Below are 21,294 nucleotides of genomic sequence, written 5' to 3'. Positions count from 1 at the left end.
CAAGGAGGAGGAGGAGGATGGGAGGAGGTCCTGCTGCAACCACAGGCACCTCTGCATGAATACAACCATTCACACATCTGCACACAGATACATGCATGGGACTTTTATTATCATGATCCAGATTACATTGTAAATAAAATGCCGTTTCTAAGAAATGTTAGAATACTACTAAATAAACCTTGCCTACTGCCTTAAATATATATATATATATATATATATATATTTTTTTTTTTACAAGTGTGGACATCTGTGCTCATATGAAGGTCAAGCATACGGAACACATGAAGCATTACAACAGAAGAAAATTATTAAAAGTCTTTTGTTCAGGAAGATTTCTTGGTGCCACCCCTGGCATCTTGCTGCAAAACAATGAACTCCAGGATGAGTTTGGCCGTCCGACTGGGCCTCTCCATCACCACAGAGTGGCCACAGTTCTCCAGCAGGTCCACTCGGGATCCAGGCAACACCTCTGCAATGACTGTAGCTCCAGAGACATCCACCACCTATAACAGATAATATATTAGATAATTATCATCTCTGTATGTACTGTAGGTATGAGACTGAAGTTTCTCTATTCAGACATTAACTGAGCAGCTAGAGAAACCTGAGCCACCACTTTCAGGTTACAAGTTGGTACACAGGCACATGAATCTTAGGGTTAGTTTAGAAGCAGTACCCAAATAGGGCCCACATGGGGAGGGCCTTCAGAAAGCCTGGATGTTACATGAAAACCTTAAGTTTGTTTGTTTTAATCTGCAAATAAGATATAGAAGCTCTGTGAACACAACTTGCTAGCACCGCTTCAGGGTGATTTATGTGAAGTGCCCTTGTATCATTATTATTATTATCAGCTGCAGATCCATCATCACAATCTTCTAATGTTACTGAGGAAGTCCAACAAGCTCAACTCTTAAAGTGGCTACTAAAATTCATTTCATGCAGAACTTTGCATCAGTTTACATTGAAGTGAGACTAGCAACAATAACATCAAGAAGTGTGTTTTACTGTACATTATATGTATTATACGATACAGTTATAAGTTCTTGTGACTGTATCTTAAGATGTCTGTTTACTAGCAGGTTATGATGAACTGCACTATTGTCTTTACAAAAATAACCAATACAAATAAATCTTCAGCAGCATCAGGAAAATTCAATAGCATAGTTATTATTTAACATTACATCCTGTGTTAAATCTAGTCAGTCACTCTGAGTGTAGTGTGTAGCAGGATCTAGTCCTGTTTTCAGTTTTAATGCTGGGGATACATTTTTGTATGGATTGTGCCTTTAAATTTCATTATGCTACTTATATGTTGCAACAGGCTGAGCTAACACTTGTCTGACACAATTGTACCTTAATTCTGCAACAGAACCTGATTTGAGCAACTGTCTTTTGTCATTGAGTCTAGTAATCCCTTCTCAGTGTTGAGTAACATGACTTTCCCCTTTTGAGTCATAATGAAGACCTAAAAACTGCAATGTTCTTCATAGTAAAAACTTCACACCGTAATCATGTTGAGAAAACATGCTGAAATATGCTAAGATTTTAGGTGGTACATACTGTATGTACAAGGCCTAGATTTATCTGCTACACCACTGAACATCATAGTTACCTGGTCTTGTTTGCCCCATATCACTTGTAAAGGTGCAGTGATCAAGTGTAAGTGATCCTGTAAGGCATATCTTGATTTCTCACCAACAATCTCCATAAACACTAATAAAAAAAGAAACAAAATTACATGGACTACACTCTGCTTACATGGGAAATCCTCCTTTTTTTTCATACCAGTGAACTAACCTTCTTGGTAAAATGTGTTGTGAGGCTCCCGAACATCTACCAATCCTTGAAGAATCTAAACAAAAAAAAAACACATTTAAACAACCAAACTTTGAAAATATTGAGCAAGATGAATATTATTCTGTACCTTTTTTGGTGATCATAAACACATTTTATGATTATGATCCATTGTGAAATTCCTAATGCTTTCAATTTCATGTGTGGAACTGACCTGCTGAGGGATTTTGAAGCGAACGTGGGAACAAAGTCTGAACATGTCCTCCATCTCTTCGGGTGTAGTGGGGATCAGCGGGATGTTTAATGTGTAATTGCTGTGCTCCAGGTCCTGCAGATGGTTGTCAAATTTGGTCTCACATGGATGTCTTATACCTGCAGATTAAAATGATGTGCACTCATATAAATAAAAATAAAACAAAATTTAAAGCTACAAAGGAAAGGTGGAATAATTTAGAGTGTGTTTGCATGTGCATGCGTTATTATTGTCATGTCATGTCACAATATATAGCATGAACCAATGGCACATAACCCAGTGTTTATAACTTAAGCTAAGTTGTAATGCATGTCCCTAGATGGGCCTTTGAAATACACAATACTCAACAATAAAAAACATACACAACAGCACAAGGCACAAACAATGCACAAAACAAAATGATACCATAAAAGTACTATAAGGCGACAACCACCAGATCATGTATGACTACATGACTGATAGTTTAAAATGATCTCAGTCATGATCGAGTTCTGAGCTGTATGTCCAAATGAGGATTTACAAAAGGGCACCTTACAATTCCTGGTGGATACACCTCGTGTTCTTGAGCCAGAAACCCTGAGAGGAATCACCAGGTCACTGAGCACCTCAGGGGCCTGATTATTTAGACATTTTTAGATGAGTTTAATGTTAGCAAATGTAATGCAATGGTTTAAACTCAACATATTTAATTTATCAAGAGAATGTGTTTTTATTGGCTTCATGTCCAAAATTTTAATTGCAATTATACTCAGTTGGCAATTTATTATGTACACATAACTAAAACTAATAATAAAGTCTAATAAATTTTCTTTCATGAAGGTTATAATATTCAGTTTTCATTAAATTGTTTTAGATTCATGTAGATTCAACTGTGTGATCATTTTGAAGGTTGTAGTTTAAAGTTCTGTTGAACTGTATTTTATTATACAGAGAGGTGTTTCTCTTATTTAACTCACCCTCAGTGATATAAATAAGGTAGATAAAATAATAGAAACACTGGCCCCTATAATGCAATACAACTCAACAACACCAAAAGTTGCAGCCTCTAAAATGACCATAAAGTTGAATCCGCACCTCTCTATTACAGCTTTAAACACGCACATACAGTGACTGACCGTCTGGGCAAATGAGAGTCATGCTACAGATTTCTGAGGGATAGCAGGCCGCGTAAACCCCGGCTACATTTCCTCCCATGGAGGTTCCCACCAGATGGAAAGGTTTCCTGTTCAAGCGAATGGTTTCCACAAACTGAGAAGAATGAGGCACAAAAATAAAATTTCAAGGGAATGATTTAGGGACCTGACATACATAATACATATATTTCATACAGTAACTCTCTCTGTTCAGTGTACCTGATGGATCCTTCTGACCTGCCCCTGAATTGAATAATCCTCTGTGTTGGTGCGTGTTGTTCCCTGGTGGCCAGGCATGTCCACACACACAAGGTGCAGATGTTTTGGTAGATACTAGAGCAGTAGAAGAGACAAAGTACATCTTAAAACCATTCATATGTTTGGAAGCCAAGAAAGGCTGTAATAATCTGAATCTCATCTTAATTGTGAAATTTAAACGTGCAATGACAAATTTTTTAGCCACTTGGGTCTGCACAACAAGTTGTGAACACAACAGTGACATATCATCACCTGTTAGGTTGGTATATCAAACCTATTAGCATACAGTTTCTTATTTACATATTCGGCAGATACACAGCAACATTAGCATTCATTTGGAGCCACGTTTGTGGCCACCTGGTGAATGTTAAGTAATCAGTCTTTTTAGCTCTTTTTTTTTAAGTCTCACCCAACTCCTTTAGGAAATATCTGACTCTGTAGCTGCAAAATGCTCCACTATGTTCACTAGCTACAATCTAACTGTGTCTGTCTGGTATTTGGTGCTGAGCAAGTAGTGTACAGTGGCTTCTTAGAGATTTTTCTCTGATACAAATGTCTGCTGCGGCCGAAAACAACACTTTGAGACCAGTGAGAGTGAACCAAAATATTAAAGTTGCTGGCCGGACAGCTAAACTATGAGTTGAAACTAACTTTTAAAGCTCTATAAAGCTGAGCGGAGTTGCAGCTTTCAGTGATAATTCTAGGTTTCCAGTCGCTCAACTGAGCTTGTTTTTCTTGAATTGTGACTGAAAGAGCAACCTGATTTACCTGATTGTAAGGAGGTCTGACTGCTCATACTTAGCAGTCGGAATTTTTTAATCTGAAAATGACCATTTTGAGCAACATGAATACAGATCCATTTAATATGTGACACTTCTATCTCAATAAATAAATAAAGGACATCCCTTGAAATTAGCTGGACATGTCAGAGAGGAAAACTCAAACCACGCAAATTGAGATAAAAGTTTACTCAGAGTAAAATATTTCAATGCTAGATATTCAGTGGTGTTTACATTTCAACACAAAGTATTCATTGGTGACTACATTTCAGTATTAGGTGTTACAGTTGCTTACAAGAGTCAAATTCCAATGACCTTTCTGTGAATCCTTATGTATGTCCTCAAAATGATTGACCTAAAACTATTTCTGCACAGGGTAAATTTGCTTTACATTATTATAGAGATTTAACATGCTGTGATTGTGTGCACCACCACTGTTCTTTTTTTTATTAGTTTGAAATTTAAAACAAACATCTCTATTCAGGGGAAATCAGCTGAGTGGTTGTCCCTCAAGTTCAAAGCAACATCCTGTAATGTTCAGTGTTACCCTGACCTTGACAACAGTGAGCCATGTGTCTTTGTGAGCAGAGAAGCCATGCAGCATTAAAATGGAAGGTCTCATCCCAGGCTTTCCTCTGTATGAGTAACAGAAGCGATAACCACCACAGTCTGCGTAGCGTACCTGCAGGCCCAGCGTCCTCCTCCAGTACCTGTCGAGGAGCAGGGATATCTGAGCTGACAATCAGGACATGACTTCACTGGAATTTACATTTGGGCACAGTGATAATGGGCTTGGATGCAAATCTTTATGAGCATGTCTCGCCAACATTGACTTTTTTTAGGGGACTGCTGGAATACATTGAGTTCCATGCTGAGGCAAAGGTATGATTTTGGGCTCTATATAATAAAACCGACATGACGTGAAATGCAGTTTACAGGACATCACAATTATCTGCCTTACCAGTAATAAACTTTAATGAGAGCTGAGGGCCAGAGAAGGAAGGAGGCAACAAAGGCCAGAATGGGAATAGCCAGTGTTCCCCCAGCAATGATAAACAGGTTCACCACGTCTAGATCAGCTGCCATGGCTGCCTCGCCTAAAATAATACAAAAAACACACACATTACAAACATGCAGTATTATCAAGATAACATGTTGGGGGAGTGGCAAAGTCAGCGTTCAACATCATTACAATGTTTTGTTGAGAAATAAAATAACTTAGAGCATATAGAAAAACAGATCACAAATTCTGTCTTTATCAATGTGCATGTAAAGTCATGTTGCAAACAATAATAATATGATGTTACTTGTGCACAGCTGAAGTAATGACATCGTGTTTGTTTTATCCCATGACACATTTTCAAAAATGTTAAAACTTACTTATCAAATGATTTTTGTCCTTGTTGTTTATCCCGTCACAGACGAACACATGTGACCGCTGGTTAAACTGTGATTCTGTTGATTAGTTTTGCTGCATGCAGACACTTTAGTTTACATGCAGGTATCGCTCATGTGTGGAAAGTATGAATAGTTGACTTATCTCTCTGAAATTTGACATAAAAAAACAGTCCCTGTGAAGTGCAGCTAGTCCCGACAGATTATGTTTGCTCTGGATAAACCCATTGATTATTACTCATCACTGGGTAAAACCGGGCCACTACAGTATCCGGTCAATCTTTTAAAGTGAACGTACAAACCAGACTTTGCTTCCCAGTCCAGGCAGTATGCAGTCAAAACTCTCAGCAATAACCTTTACACAGCAGTTGATAGCAGATCTTTTTGTATAACATTATTGTAACTTGGACTAAACACCTTTACCAGACTGAGTCAGTAAAGTGAACACAGTAAGGAATTTTACTGATGTGTGTTATTGCATGTTTTCTGTCCAAAGTTACAGCCTCATATGTTTAATGGCTCATGAAAGGAAATGGAGGAAAATCAGACTACAGATGTAAAATTCATTTACCTCTTCATGAGCATAACTTCATAGCTAGTCAAGATTAAAATACCAGATACATTATGTCTGTAAGGTGCACCAGTTACACAATACATTTTATTGGTTGAGCAGACAATTAATCAAGCAACTATTTAGATAACTGAGTAATCATTTAAGTCTTTTTTCAAACACAAATGCCAAACATTTTATTGTTCCAGGTTCTCAAATGTGACAATTTACTGTTTTGCTTTGGTCTTACTTTTGCTGTAAAATGAAAAATTTGGAGTTGTGCTTTCGTTGTTGTGACCATGAGCTCTATCAGGCATTTTCACTGTCATCTGATGTTTTACAGACCAAATGATTAAACAACCAATTGAGAAAATAAATTGCATAAATAGTTGCAGCCGTAGTCTGTACCAATATTCCCTGCAGCACAATCTCACAAGTTTTATTTCAGTTCATCTTGATAAATTTGGTTTTCCGGTCATGGGCCACTACTGTGTTAGTATCAGTTTTTACTTGTCAGCATCAAGCATAAATGACAGAGTGTGGTGTGAGTGTTCGATGTCGGATAGCAAAGAGAAAAAAGGTGGTAAATCATGGTTTTGACTTCCTCTCACTAAAGACTTCTGGATTCTGGATAATACTGTAAATGTCTGATGTCTAAAGAATAACTTTAAAATTGGGAGAAAATGTATTATTGGCTATATTATCGTTGAAAGTGAGTATAATATAATGCTGTCCATTGTTACTGACTGGGTCCCCACTCTGGGTTCTTGAACAGAGAGAGAATAAACACCAGTCATGCTCTAGAAACATTCTATAAAATTAAAATTAAAATGTAATTTTTTCATTTTCATTCTTATTTGCTTTGGGCAAAAGCAAATGAATAAATGTCTGTATGCAGTTCCAAATTTAAGAGCAGTGTTTCACAGTGCCTTTGAGTCACACTTGAGGAACTTTGACAGTTTGTCTGTTAGTTTAAAAAATCCCCAGACTGAAACAGGCTGAGGTGAGCCAAATCAGACACCTCTCACATCCGGTTTCAAGTTAAAGCTTCAGGTCCAAAACTTACCACTGGGTGTCATGACTGAGTGTCCCCCGCTTCCTGCAGTCAGTAGTGAAGATCTGAGGGCTTTTTTTGCACAGACCACTGGGTGTCATGACATCCGCTGACTGTGAGGCGTCATCACGTCTGCTTCAGGGCTGCACAGGGCCGCTACAGTGGTCATGCTGCAGACAGCCCCTTCGGAGGAGGCTGACCACCAGGTCACAAGACCCTGTCTTCCAACATGAACTGCTCCCAGACACTCAAGGGAGGAAGCTTTTTCTGGGGTCTTTCTGTACCTTTTTTTCCCCCTTTTTGTCCCTTTCAGTCATTTCTTCTCCATCCCCAGTAGGCGCGCACTCCCGACCTGTAATGGGCACTCTGGCCCCTCCCAAAAAGAAAAACAGAATAATAAATAAATGAGAATAAATACATATGAACTATACAAATGGAATATATATGCCTTTGTTTTTTCTCTTCTCTCAGTTTAAGAAATAACTGTTAATACATACTGTACATAGATTAACGTTTGAGCAGCCTATTTCAATTTCATACCACAGATCAAAGCTCTTCACTGTGTCGTGATTTGGAAAAATTGGCTTATTACTGCAGGTAGTCAGGACTTCAGCATTAATCAGAATGTAAATTAGAGCTATATGAAGCCCAACACTCTGTAAATATCATGTAAAAGAGTGTGCGGCTGCTATTCTGCTGCATCTCTGGGCTACTACCGATGACCTACATACAAACTAGAGCAGAACAAATGGACATGACAACTCTGCAGAGAGGCTCGCCTTGCATGGGAATGATTCTCAGTTTTGGGTTTTCTACAGGGGCTGTCCTCAATCTGCTCACATGTCAAATGCACAGTGTATTCCCCAGGTTGTCTGAGAGAGAACCTCACGTCACATTAGCCACATCATCCTGGTATGTACCCTGAGAGGGATCCTTGACACAGCTAAACCTGCAGAGCAGAAATGTTAGGGCCAATGTGGCAACAGCAAAATGTGGATCAGGTGTGGACTACTCATCCACACAGCAGCAATGGTTTCCTATGGAGCTATGACTTGAAAATTTGACATTTAGCCAGGACATCTTGCCCTGTTGAGAAATATGCATAGTCTTTCATAGATTTACAGTCAATGTGGTCAGCCATCTGAAAGGGTGTAACTGCACTGACTGCTTAACCTTGTAATCTTCCAGGAGAGGTAACAGCCACTCACATTAAGTCCGTGGATCAAGTTGTGCTTGTTTGATATTACATCACACCTCCACCCACTTACAGAGGTAGTCCAGTGATTTAGTGCTGCACTTCCACATAGTTGGGTTCTAATAAGAGATATTTAAAAATGGACTGTGAAAATTGAGGCAGCAGAGACTGAGATATCCTCACTTTTACTCCCTAGGATCCTACAATTCCCATCATGCCAGTCAACTTAAGAAACCTCCCCTAGAGCCACAGAAGAAGTAAGGGTTGGGTTATGCTCAAACAGTTCTAGATCATAAGATGTGTCGTTCAATCACATCGAAATTCAAATGTTTACATTTGTTCCAAACTTGAAGATGGATTAAAAAGCCAGCTACCACAGGGAAGGAGAATATGCAATATTGTTTAAACAAGTAAGGGGTGTTTCAGTCAGGGACAGAAATAGATGAGTGAAGAATGAAAAACAGAGTACCGACCCTGCCTCCTTTCACACCTCTGCACAGCCGACCAATCCCTGCGTGAACTGGGGGTGAATGTCAAATCATTGATTTTGGAAAGTTACTGAATTCATGAGACAATGCCTGCTGAATTCTGATGTCACAAAAGTGTGGAGGGAGGGGGCTCTGAACAAACATACTAGCCATGCAGTAAAAAAAAAAGACCGGCATGCCCCTTTAACATTTTAAAAGAGCCAATGATGACGTAAACTCTCTCTCATTTTGTCAAACTGCGGGATGCTAGTAAGTCTGGCCACATAGTGCATGTGTTCACTGTACCACTGTGTATACTGTGGATTTGCTCTGTCCACTTCCATGGTCCATTGTTTGCCAGCTGATGTACACACTGTGTTCACTTGAGAAAATCTGTCTTTGAGGAAAACACTGTGCTCCCTGCTGTCAGCATCAAAAGGTTCTTTCAGTATCATCTGCAAAACAGGGGATAAGAGATGGGAGAACTAACATAACAAATCATTTTGTCTGGAGGGTAGAAGCAAAAATATTTATCAAAATACATTTCCTGTTCCTTAATATACTAACAAAAGTCATAATGTGGGTGGACAATACCCACAACTTACCTTAGATTTACTGTAGCTATGCTGCGAGTGTTGCTCTATACAAGGTCACAATGTTCTCAATATGATGATTCAGAGGCAAAACCTACAGTAACAGGAGGTCTAACCTCATCTAAACATAGCTTGGTGGCTTCAGTGACTTTGTGCTTATGCAATGACTATAACATGCAATTATGAGCTTAAGATCTTTAATTGACGTCACTCTTACATTTTAGAGCAATTATTCATAAACTTTAAATCCAAGAAACTATACCTTTCCATCTCTTTACAAAATACATAGATTTTGTACTTATTTACAGGGAATCAAACAAAGTCAAAATTACCATAAACACAGCAACTTAGTAGATATATTCAATGATAACATTTGAGATTTTTCCCAAACTCATAATGCATGCAAACATTTAACCAATAGAAAACTGAATGAATACGAAATCAATGTTTGGGCTTGTTTACAAGTTCAGATGAGTGTAATATCAGTTTCAAAAACCATGACATTTAAAGTATCACACCAGTTTCCTGTGGTCGCTACTGGTAAGATGCGACACAATATCACAGAATACCATGCATTTAAATAATGTAGTGTTGTGTTATATTGCACAGTCTATATTTGATTGCCATGTTCAATAATTTGTCTCTTGCACCTAACTTAACCTTGTCCATGTTTTCAATGTTGGGTAATAAGTTAGGTTGGGTAATAAATTCTTCGTTTTATCCTCCTCTGTTCAGAAATAGTAGGCAATGCTGAGATGTCAACTGAATTTGAGAGGCTGGCAACTAGTGCAGACACAAAAAAGTGTCCTAAATAAATTCAATATTTTATCATCATGCATATTCAATGAAAAGCAGAAGGCCGAAGGAAAGTAGAAGACAAACACACAAGAGATGGATAGTGCAGTTCTGAACAAGATCCTGTCAGTGATGGAAATGGCTCTCAGGGCGAGTTGCTGTGATTCTGTTAATGACGCTCTGTTGAGAAACTACAATATAAATTCCTACTTAGCGGTGCCCGCCACAACCATCCACTGATGTATTGTTATATATCTAGGGCATTCAACTTGCACTCGATTAGGGGCTACATTATTGTGATAATATTTATTATTCTGACAATTACAGAGATGTGTTACATTTAGGAAGGTTCAAACCCCCAAAATATCCTCATATATATTTAGAATTAATTTAGTGTGAAGAGTATCTTTACATTCATTAATGGACAATAAGTCAAAATAGCAACCGAAAAGAAATGACCCACATGACATGACCCCTGCTTCACAGAACAGACATACAAACAAACATATTCATTTGCACACAGAACTGACATTCTTTTATTAACTTCTCTGCCATCTAAAATAGAGCATCTTTAAAACTAAACAGTGTTAAGTATGAGCCCTCCTAATTAATAGTGCAGATATGATAAGGGGGCAAGTTTTTCAGTTTCAGTGCGGACAAATCTGATGACAAATACGGATTTATTTGTGTTTGTTTGAATGAGTTGCCCTCAGGTCCTGAAGAGCACAGCAGCAGTCACAGCTGTTAGAGCCACAGCAACCACAGGTCCCCAGATCATCCACGGTTTCTGAAACAAGTGGTGACACAGAAATGGAAACATGAGCATCACCACATGAAACTGCCCGTCCAAGGATTGCCAAAGCTTTGACAGGGGGGAGTTTGCCATTGAGACCAATGCAGTACACAGAGAACACAAGTTAAAAACAGCTCTTTCAAGATAGAGATAAGCCCATCCAGGCCAACTGAGAGAAACAGTTGTTAAGCATTAGCCATCCAGACAAGACAAACAGATGTCAGATGTTGGAACTGTATGATTAGAGAGGTTAGATTTCTGAGACGTTAATTTTTGAAGTTTCCCCAGAGGAAGGCATTCTGGGAAATGAGGAAAACCTGATTAGGTCATGCAATGATCTAAAAGACACTGATGAGAATGAAAGATGTAGGCCGACTTGACAGGAGTAATGTGTACCTTACTACCACAATGCGCCGAAGCACCAATACAGCAAAGCCAGGATAAGGCCGATGACTATGGCTTGAACAGGCAGCAATAGGGATGTCTACAGAAGGGAAGGGATATTATAGTAATCAACTGCAATGGGACATACTTTAGTTGGGCGTAGCTTTATTAATAAACTCCTCAGTCAGTAGTCTGTGTCTATAATTGATGCGTATACAAATCTCAATGTCACACATGTCAATGTCTAAAAGCAACAGTAAAAGACAGTGGATGAGTAGAAGGGAGCAGGTGTGCTGAGGTTAAAAAAATATTGTGAATCTCAATAAAGATTCACCTTTTACGCCTTAAGACATTGCACAAAATCAAAACACGTTTAGAACAATGTTGCTAAATCTGAAGCAAGCAATTTCAAGCTCCCAAAACCAATACAACTGCTGATGTTTGCTTCCTATGAAAACAAAAGCTATGGTGCCGTTATTATTTCTACACTTTATGCTACTCTGCATATATAATTTGTCAAACGATGTATTTTTGTTTGTGTTGAGTGTTAGATAATCACTCACCTTTGTTCCTTTCTCCTGTAATTCCTTCATGTTGGCTTTGCATCCCTCAAGTTCATCTGTGAGCAACTGTTTCTCCTGCTCAGTCTTCTCATACTTTTCCTTTAGGTCTGACAGCTCTGTCTTAGCCTCCTCATACTGCAAAGCAAATCATGTTACTATTATTATAAAAAAATCAATTTAAACTAAACACATAGATTCATCAGTTACTTCATTGTAATGTATTGTTAATCTGGGTACTGCTGAACGTCCTGCCCAGCAGCATACTGCTGAATTTTGTATACATTTAGCTAATCAGGGTGAGCGTAGTGTACCCTTCATAAAGACAACCGTAAGACCTCTCAGTTTCCACTTTCATTCAATGACTAAAGTGCAACACCACTTTGGGATGAATGACTTGTGGTCAAAAATGACTTCATCTCTGCTTTCTTCTATATATCACTGCCCATCTTGTCACAGTGTCAGAGCAGCGAGTGATCCCCATCCAGCCAGCAGGCTGCTTTGAATTCATTTCATAGTCATGTAAATGGTGCGGCAGATTTGTTTAGAATCACTATCTCACTAGCTAAGGGGGCCGTTCCTAAGCGGGTGGTTGAAAATGTTTTCAAACTGAAGTTGCTGCCCTTTCCGCTTAATAGTCCAAATCTTATAGTATCACTTTATTTTGTAAGGTCCTTATTCCAGCAAATTAACCAGTGCTTGAACCTGTGGTCAGTATTGTAAATGCTATGTCGACTTCAACATTCAGCTGTGTTGGCTGCCTCTTTCTCCTGGGCTGGGTGAAAATTACAGAGGGCGACTGGTTCAGGGTCTGTCTTTATCAGTTGTCTCAAAATAGAAAATCAGTCCTAACTGGCTCAAAATACCCAGTGACGCATACTTAGCCCACTTTTATATGAGAGGCTTATGAGAGAAAGCTGTTGTCTAACTTAGTCTCCAGGTGTTGAAAACAGCAAAAGAAAACTGGAGTAGATGACCACAGAGATCTGCTGTCCGTCTGTTAGTCATCTAAATGTTTGGCAACATAGCCTCAAGTCCTAAATGCCCACCATTTGTAAATTAAACTTTAATCTTATGACATTGGAACTGATTTTAAGCTTGGCTACGATATCAAATCATGTATACAGGCAAATAAATTACAAAAACAACATAAGACTCTACATACCAGTGAAACAGCAGCCAGGGGCCAAATGGACAGATAAAGGATCAGGGCGTTTACTTATTGTTTTTGAGGAGAAAGACAGTCCTATTTCAGCCAAAATGCTTTGAGTTTCACCTAGGCCTGCTTGGTACTGTTTTACGCATTGGAGTAACAGCATTTTATCAGCTTTCTTAGAAAAAATGAGTAATTTCCTCTTGTCCTCAACTACCATGCAAATTAAGCAATTTTACCACCAATAGCAATGGTAAGAAAAATTAAGAAAAAACTTTAAAACTATTTGGTGATTTCTTAGAACGCCTTACTGTCAGGCAATAATGAATAATACAAGCACAAAAAAAGAATAAACCCTAAATGGAGCGATACCATTGTATCAAAAAAAAAAAAAAAAATTATATATATATATATATATATATATATATATATATATAGGTTATTCATACTTGATCACTTATGTTGTGGCTAAATAGTCTGTGTGAACAGTACACATGTACAGCAAAATCTGCAATCTGTTTTACTGTACACTAAATACATTTTCTAAATGTATTTTTGACCTTTAATCTTGGGGGAGTAGTCATACAAGTGTTGCTGTTTTCTGTATTTAATTTTGTTTTTCCTGCATCAAATTACTGTATCCATCTGTATTTTGGTGAATCCATACCGCAACCTCAACAAAACAAAAAAGTTCATTTCATTTGATGGTTCTGTATGTTGCTCTCAAAGGAAAACCTCTACCCTTCACTGAGAGTGCATGTAGGAAGTTTCATAAATACTGTAACACCTTGTCAACATTAGCTGTGTAAAGCAGTATGGTCAGCAGCAAACCAGCAGCAGCTGCAGTCCTCTGGCAGTGTTTACACTGGATCCATTCAGTCGCTGTGCACTCAGGATTGTTTTGACTCAACTCACAGATCAATACACAATCATGTACTTGCGTGCGGACATAGAATAAAATAGATTTCAAGCCTAACACATCACTTCGGGCTTCATTTATGTGTGAAAGCCCAAGTAAAGTGCAAGCCATAATGTCGCCAGCAGGTAACAGGATTGAACAATGTGAGTGAAAAGCATCCATGATATACCGGGTCTTCAGTAACTGTCAGGTCTAAGATTGATGATATTAGATGTAATTCTTAGAAGTGATTGTGAGAGGCTTGTCAAATAAGGGCCTAGCTCACTCAGGATAATATCCTTTTATTTTGAGAGCATACCTCTCTCTGCAGAGCCTTGCTGCGACTGTCTGCCTCATCCAGTTGGGTTTGCAACTTGGTGCTATCCTGCTGGTGCTGGAGCTGCAGGGATGCGAGCCTCTTCTCCAGCTCCTGCTGGGATCTCTCTAGGGCTTTGAGGCTGTTGCTCAGTTCAGCATTCTGGGCACGTGAACTATTAGTAAAAAAAAACAACACTGAGTTCAATAGGTGGAGGATCACAAACATAGGAGTATGTATATATGCACTGTAGAGCAAAAGATGTTGGAGCAGAGTCAAGCAAACGAGACAGACGGAGCACAAAGGTGGGGGTGAAGCTGAATTTGTGGTAATATTGCTCACTGACCTGGAAAGGTCCTTCTCCAGCTGCTGCTGCTTCTGCAGCACTGCCTCTTTCTCAGAGCGCAGTGCTGCACATTCACTCTGCAGGTTGCCCTTGTCTTTCTGGTAAGTCTTGAGGAGTTCCTCCTTCTCAGCCCTGAGGGAAGCACATTCACTTTGCAGACTGCTCCTTTCCTTCTGGTGCTTATTCACAATGTCCTGTTTCTCAGATCGCAGGACAGAACATTCCTTCTGAAGGCCATTACACTCCACCTGCATGGACTGCAGCTCACTAGCTGTGAGGGAAAAAAAGCAGATGCTCTGTTCTTAATTAGCTTACAGATAAAGTGAAAATGATCACGTTTATAATAATATCTTTCAACATTTTCTCTGAGCTTGAACAGGCTAGTGTACATGAAGACATATTTCAAATCATGTGGCCATTAAACAATTTTCTTGAGCAGAGAACGCAGCTACAAAGCTCTCTCATTCACAGTGGCAACCCCACAATCTAATCCTATTTAGGCAAATCATATTGTTTTGTAATTTGTAAATATTAAGAAAAACTGAGAGAACTTCCTAGCTAGGGAAAATACCTTTCACTTTATGACTAAATTAAATAACACTATGACCATAATTATTGTACCAGTGATACAATCACTTTATTGTCCTCATAGTTGGTATAAATATGTGTACGTGCACCATGTAGTACCTTGTATCTCTGCAGTTTTTTGCCACTGCTTGCTCTGCTGCTGAAGGTCACGCTGTAGGTTGTCAATCTCATGCTCGTATTTGTTGGCAGTCTGACGCCACTTGTCCAGATCCGTCGAGACGGTTGCCAGGTTAGTCTGGATAGCAGAGACATCACGGTCCCGCTCAGCAGTGGCTGACTCCAGGGCACGTTTCAGTGACTTCACTTCATCACGTGCACTTTGTAGCTCGTCGCGTGAACTGGAGGAAACATCTATCTGCCCTCTGAGAATGCCCATTTCATCTTGGAGCTGCCGCAGCTGGCCTGTCCGAACCAGGGTCAGTATTTTAATTATTTGTGTTGACATGTTTACTTGGACAAGATAGCGGTACAATTCAGCCAGTTTACTCTCCAATCCATCAGTTGTAAGCAAGAGCAGGTGGCTTCATACAACACAGAAATATACCTTGAAGAAGCTTTATCTGTTTTGCAGATTCATCAGCTTGTTGTTTATTTTCTTTTCTCTCTTCCTCCAGGATACCTGCAAAATATAATCGCGTTTATTTATTATTTTATTTATTCATTTATCTCATGTATTTGTGGGTAAAGTGGAGAGAACAGAATGTTACCTTGTAGTTCCATGCATTTGTGTTTCTCAGTATTAGCTACGTCCTGGGCTTCTCGAAGTTCATCATTCAAACGCTGGATAATTTTTTCTGAGTCACCAGAGGACCCCATGTTTGACCTTGTCAGATCATCTGAGAATGAAATACAGAACAAAAATGATTACCCAAGCTAGAAGATCCATTCTCCTAACATGAGAGTATCTAGCTGAAAGAGCAGAGATTAACTTCCTACCAAATCACTGGAGTGCATACAGAAACATTAGAAAGTAAAGTTTAAACCATGATACATCAGGCAATAATGATGGCAATTCAATACTATAAAAATAGAAGGATAACTCAGAGTTCCACTATATTAATTTTGCTTCAGTCCCAAATATTTAACCAGGGCTGGCATGTTAGATGATTTCCCAAGATATTAAAATAGGCCTATTACATAAACTAATTACCAACCCAGAAATAGACACAACTGCATTATCTGCATTTTTTATCCACGCTTTCCTTCCAAATTGTCCATTACCCCAGTGACATATGAGTCTCTAGCACGTCTGCATTGCTTGTTAACAGCAAGTTACTGTAAACAATACACAAAGGGAATGGACTTGCCAGGGTTGCCAGGGGTCTGTTGTGTTTCCTAGAAGAGGAAACAAGCTCCACAAATACTTGGTCTTTGCAAAAGCCCACTGAATATCTTGATCCCCTAATCTACCATGGCTAGGAAAAGAGATGACCTCATCTCAGACTGAGCATTTGGCAGAGGCAGAAAAAACAAAACAAAAAAAAAACAGTTGAGACAGGTCACGCATGTGCACCATAAATGGACACATTAGAGGAGTGAGGCTGCCATGAAATGCTGCATTTGTTTTGCAAACTGTGATTTCACTGCGTCTAGCACACTTGGCTGAATAAAGACACTGTACAAACACACACACTCACATACTGTTTATAACTTCTGTTGTGATCTGGCACTATACAACTAAAATAAATTGAATTGTTTAATAGTGCCACCAGATGGCATTGATAAATGCCACTAAAATTAACGGGTATGAAGCGACTGCTGGAGGCTGGTGGCACCCTCTGACTCAAACACATGACCACCCAGCTGTGTGCCAGACAAAGGATGGGCGGGCAGTGCTATGTCCTGCATGTGTGTATGAGGTTGTGTGTTCCTTGATGCATGCATATGCATGAGTGAGACTCAGAATGTGAGTGGGCTCCCTGTAAGTAGAACCATCTCAGTCCAGTTTGTGTGAAAGAAGAATGTCCTCTGAAAAGAGCACCTCAGATGAGGGCATCCAACGTGTTATCTTTAGTAACATAAGTTATTAGAGCCATCATGTCTTAGTGTCACAGAATGACACCTGACAAAGTGATAATGCGATTAGTCTTTGGGTAAAAATACCTCTCTGACTAGTTGAGGATATTGAGCATCACACTGCCTCAAGTGACGACAGAAAAAATTGTAGGAGAATGTCTTTTTTTAGCTCAAGTGCTGAAGGCTAGAGCCATCATGGTCCATCTTTCCTGCTGTCGGTTTCCTTCCCAATGAATGTGACAGCATTCCGAGGGTTAGCGCTGCTCGCACTGAAGGTCTCCAGTATTCAATGAGTCTCTATAAAACTGCTAATCAAATGGCTGGGAGGTGATATTGAGTCTCAGCCACAAACACCTCCAAAATGTGCTGTATGTGACAGAAACTGAGAGATACCCTCATCAAATGACTGAGCTACTGTTGTCGTGAGGACACTGTTTGCTTTGTGCTCCCTATGTACTGTGCAGTGTAGCATTACAAATTCATTCATCATGCAAAATTGATTCATTCACTAACATGCTTGCAGATACTGTCTGAGTCATACACAGTTGATTTTTATGTTCTCTGTATTGCACTCACTTCATTATCCCCTGGATTTTATTTGATCAGTGTCCTTAAATGTCACAGCTAACACACATTAGTCAGCTGATGTGCCCTCTGTGTAAAGAGATTCCATCTTCTAATAAGCTGTTGACACTAGAGAAATCACCCTCTAAAACAAGGCCATCTATAGCACTGTAAGCTCCAAAGCCAAACTGTCTTCACAGGTCCAGACACTCGTTTCAACTGTGACTCATGCTTTTTTCTCTCCTCACACTGTCAGTTAGTAAGATATGCTGTGTCAGGTAAGAGCCATTTCAAGAGCAAAACAATGTCAAGTCATTCACTTCAATTCTGTCTGTCCATTTAAAAAAAGAATAATAATAGTTTGTTTACCTTTAATCAGTGATACATTATTCAGGGGATCACTCAACTCTTTCTCGTCCATTTGCTTAACTGTAAAAAAAAAAAAAAAAAAAAATCATGTGAATAGACAACACATACATAACAACAAATCAAGAGCTAATGTTGCCAAATAATATATATTTTGGATATATACCTTAACTAAAATGATCATGACTATTACTGTCGTTATTTGTTAAGAATCTGAGTCATTTTTGAAAGGTAAACACAAAAATGCATGCTCATCTGAGAAAACAAAACAAGTACTTCTGGAAGAGGCATCTGCATAGCTGCTGAAAATTTTCCTTTTAGAACTAGGTCACAGAAAATGTGCTAATAAAAGGTTAAAAATAAAACTTAGCAGGAAATATTACCTTATGTGATCCAGGAGCTACAGTACTCTTTGTGCTGAGGCTACAGCAGTCCCTGACATGAAGAACTCTTCTCCAACTATCAGATATTTTCAGATGCGAAATGGAGCAGTCCAAGCAGTGAAAGGGGAGGGGGGCACCGAGGGGATGACAAACACTGTGTACAAGACCTGCCTGCTATATCGTTGGACTGAAGCCAGTAAAGACAAACAACTGCTTGAAATAAATGCACAAATACTTGGAGTGTGGTTAAAATGCTACACTAAAGGTAACTCAGATCAATGTCTTAAAAAACTTGACCCCCCTATTTTGAGGCTGAAGTCCACAGCCCCTCAACACTAGGTCATGCATCCGAGTAGGGCATCTCGGAAGCTGCAGCTGCATACTGACACAGAGAGGTTTTGTTCAGGGATCTGAGCTGCTCTCTGGCCGGTTGGTACTGATGTAAAGATCTACAGGACGACATAGAAGAGGGACAGCTAGTGTGGGAATGTGTGTCATGTATGTGCTGCATCCACCTCCTCCTTTGTTTTGCCCTCTAGTCTAGGCCGCTCTTTTCTCTTTTTAAATTGACGATTAACTGGCCGTCAAGGTTAGATCAACATGTCATCCTGAAGTTATAGTTAACTAATACAGGGACAAACTGTATATTGTTTAACTTATTTGTATTGCACTATAAAATGCCACGCTTAGCCTAGATAATGAAAGAAAACAGTGGCCTATATTGAAAAATATGTAGGGTTGCAACTAATGATTGATTTCATTATTGATTAATCTATTGATTATTTTCTTGATTGGGCTATAAAATGTCAGAGAATAGTGGAAAATTGGTTAGCACAAAGAGATGTTTTCAAATATCCCTTTGTATTCAACAAACAGTCCAAAACCAACAGATATAACAAAGCAAAGCTTTAAATCCTTACACTAAGAGGCCAGAACCAGCAATTTACCTTTTTCTGCTTGAAAAATGACAAAAAATAATTAATAAATTATGTAACTAGCTGATGATTAATTTTCAAAGTGATATTTAAATCCCCTTTTCACACACAGACTTGCAAGTCTGATGCAGGTTTAAAAAGGGTGAGGCATGTTTTAGAGGACACTCACCTTTAATTTAAGATTTTTCAACTTAATTTCATCTTACACTGTGAGCTACAAAAGCTGACTGATTTTTCTGACACCAGCTCACCTTCTTATTTAATGCTGTGCAGTCCCATATCATGAATGATGATATGTGTCATAATCAAAATACTAATGCTACAGGCTCAATGGTACGAGGTATGAACAGCTCTCAAGTGAACTGTTTTTCCAGATCAGCGCATACTTAATATACATTGATAAAATAATTGAAAAAATGCCATACTATACTCAAAAAGTGCAAATCAGTCTGTGTCAAGAGGAGACCTATCTTAATGACTTTGCATTTTGCTGTGTGGCCAGATTCTAGCCTGAGACATTAACTTCGGTTGAGCAAGTTGATAATGAGGTAAAGGTTTAAGATATCAAGTTGCAAATCATTGACATTTATTGAGTCAATAATCAACCATTCTAACCCTCTACTCAGCCTGAACAGCCTATCATCAGTTAAGGTGATTAAGATTCTTAACAAACTCACAATAAATGTTCACAAGACAGACAAGTGAAGGGTAAACCCACATACACCGATTTTAAAGACATTTTATAGGTGGAAGATTCACTGACCTCTCTATCATAAAGCTCTGCAACAGAAATTCTAACTAAATTAAGTAAAATTATATATTAAAATGATTATATGCTTTCACTACATGTTATGGTACCATGAAAGCCCAAAGAAAATTTACTTAGGCAGACACCAGTGGCATTGGCATATATAGTATTTAGAATTTATCTCAACTAGTGTTATCTATCAACTTAAGTTATCTAGATCTTCATCACAGTGGCACTGTTTATTTAGTTGGGTTGTTAAAGAAGCAAGCTGATTCCCACCACTCAACAACTCTGAAGTACGGTTATATTAGTGTTAATTGGCTGTAATGGCTAACTAGCATTGGCTAATTGTAAACTGGAGGTGTTATCAGTTGACGTTAGCTAACGTTAACGGTCGTTACCTAATATTACTCTAAAATGTATTTAATAGTGAGTTACAGAGCAACATGTATCTAAACATTTAGAAAAGGTGTTTCAGCTGCCGTAACTTACCAACAAACAACTCCCGAATATGATTATGTTTTTGTTAATTGGCCGTAATGGCTAACTCGCCTTGGCTAATTATAAATTGGAGGTGTGTATTTGTCAGTTAACATTAGCTAAAGTTAACTACCTTTGACTTAGCTGCACTTTGGGGACGCCATGTGAAGCTGCAGACGCAGACCCACACACTACAGTCAAGGAAGCAGTAGTGTGTTGCTCCTTCCAGTGGAAAACTTCTCTGAAAGTTGCCTAATCAGTGTGGTGGGTGTGCCTTTCAGTCCTTACGTGTCATGCTAGCGGTTCGTGTAGTTACTCACAGGAGTCAACCAGAAGTGATGCTTAGATCGTATGTTGTTGTAGGGAGGAGGTGTGGACATCACTGCAAAGGTTTTCCTCTTCGTTAAAACCAACACGCCAGATGTCCGACAACTAAACTTCCTCGGTTTGGATTTGACTCTTTCTTTTCCTGCTTCTGCTGACTTCGACTGTTTGCTG

At 39.0% G+C, this 21,294-nt stretch overlaps 2 protein-coding genes across 9 annotated transcripts; both read right to left on the bottom strand.

Moving 5' to 3' along the window:
* Positions 1-11: 11 nt before the first annotated feature.
* Positions 12-9,377, bottom strand: abhd6b (abhydrolase domain containing 6, acylglycerol lipase b). Of its 3 annotated transcripts, XM_056383909.1 has the most exons (10): positions 8,057-9,377; positions 7,229-7,589; positions 5,179-5,314; positions 4,771-4,927; positions 3,400-3,513; positions 3,163-3,295; positions 2,009-2,166; positions 1,798-1,852; positions 1,613-1,713; positions 12-503 (listed from the first exon to the last, which is right to left on the bottom strand). In XM_056383909.1, exons 2-10 carry the CDS (start codon positions 7,239-7,241, stop codon positions 324-326), a joined length of 1,047 nt encoding a protein of 348 aa, XP_056239884.1. In that variant the 5' UTR covers positions 7,242-7,589; positions 8,057-9,377; the 3' UTR covers positions 12-323. The 3 variants fall into 3 exon arrangements, with proteins under 3 accessions (XP_056239884.1, XP_056239885.1, XP_056239886.1); XM_056383910.1 differs by having other exon boundaries at positions 7,229-9,377; XM_056383911.1 differs by lacking the exons at positions 7,229-7,589; positions 8,057-9,377 and adding an exon at positions 5,598-6,244 and having other exon boundaries at positions 15-503.
* A 548-nt stretch (positions 9,378-9,925) lies between these two features.
* slmapb (sarcolemma associated protein b) lies at positions 9,926-21,254 on the bottom strand. 6 transcript variants are annotated; one of them, XM_056383902.1, is made up of 11 exons: positions 21,117-21,242; positions 18,634-19,082; positions 18,254-18,313; positions 16,012-16,140; positions 15,849-15,923; positions 15,404-15,706; positions 14,717-14,987; positions 14,374-14,545; positions 12,007-12,141; positions 11,456-11,543; positions 9,926-11,053 (listed from the first exon to the last, which is right to left on the bottom strand). In XM_056383902.1, exons 3-10 carry the CDS (start codon positions 18,303-18,305, stop codon positions 11,460-11,462), a joined length of 1,221 nt encoding a protein of 406 aa, XP_056239877.1. In that variant the 5' UTR covers positions 18,306-18,313; positions 18,634-19,082; positions 21,117-21,242; the 3' UTR covers positions 9,926-11,053; positions 11,456-11,459. The 6 variants fall into 6 exon arrangements, with proteins under 6 accessions (XP_056239877.1, XP_056239878.1, XP_056239879.1 ...); XM_056383903.1 differs by lacking the exon at positions 21,117-21,242 and adding an exon at positions 20,930-21,040 and having other exon boundaries at positions 18,634-18,709; XM_056383904.1 differs by lacking the exon at positions 18,634-19,082 and having other exon boundaries at positions 21,117-21,254.
* Positions 21,255-21,294: the final 40 nt, after the last annotated feature.

This window comes from Seriola aureovittata, chromosome 9 (genome assembly GCF_021018895.1).
Source record: "Seriola aureovittata isolate HTS-2021-v1 ecotype China chromosome 9, ASM2101889v1, whole genome shotgun sequence".
NCBI lineage: Eukaryota > Metazoa > Chordata > Actinopteri > Carangiformes > Carangidae > Seriola > Seriola aureovittata.
This window is presented reverse-complemented; position numbering and strand designations above follow the sequence as displayed.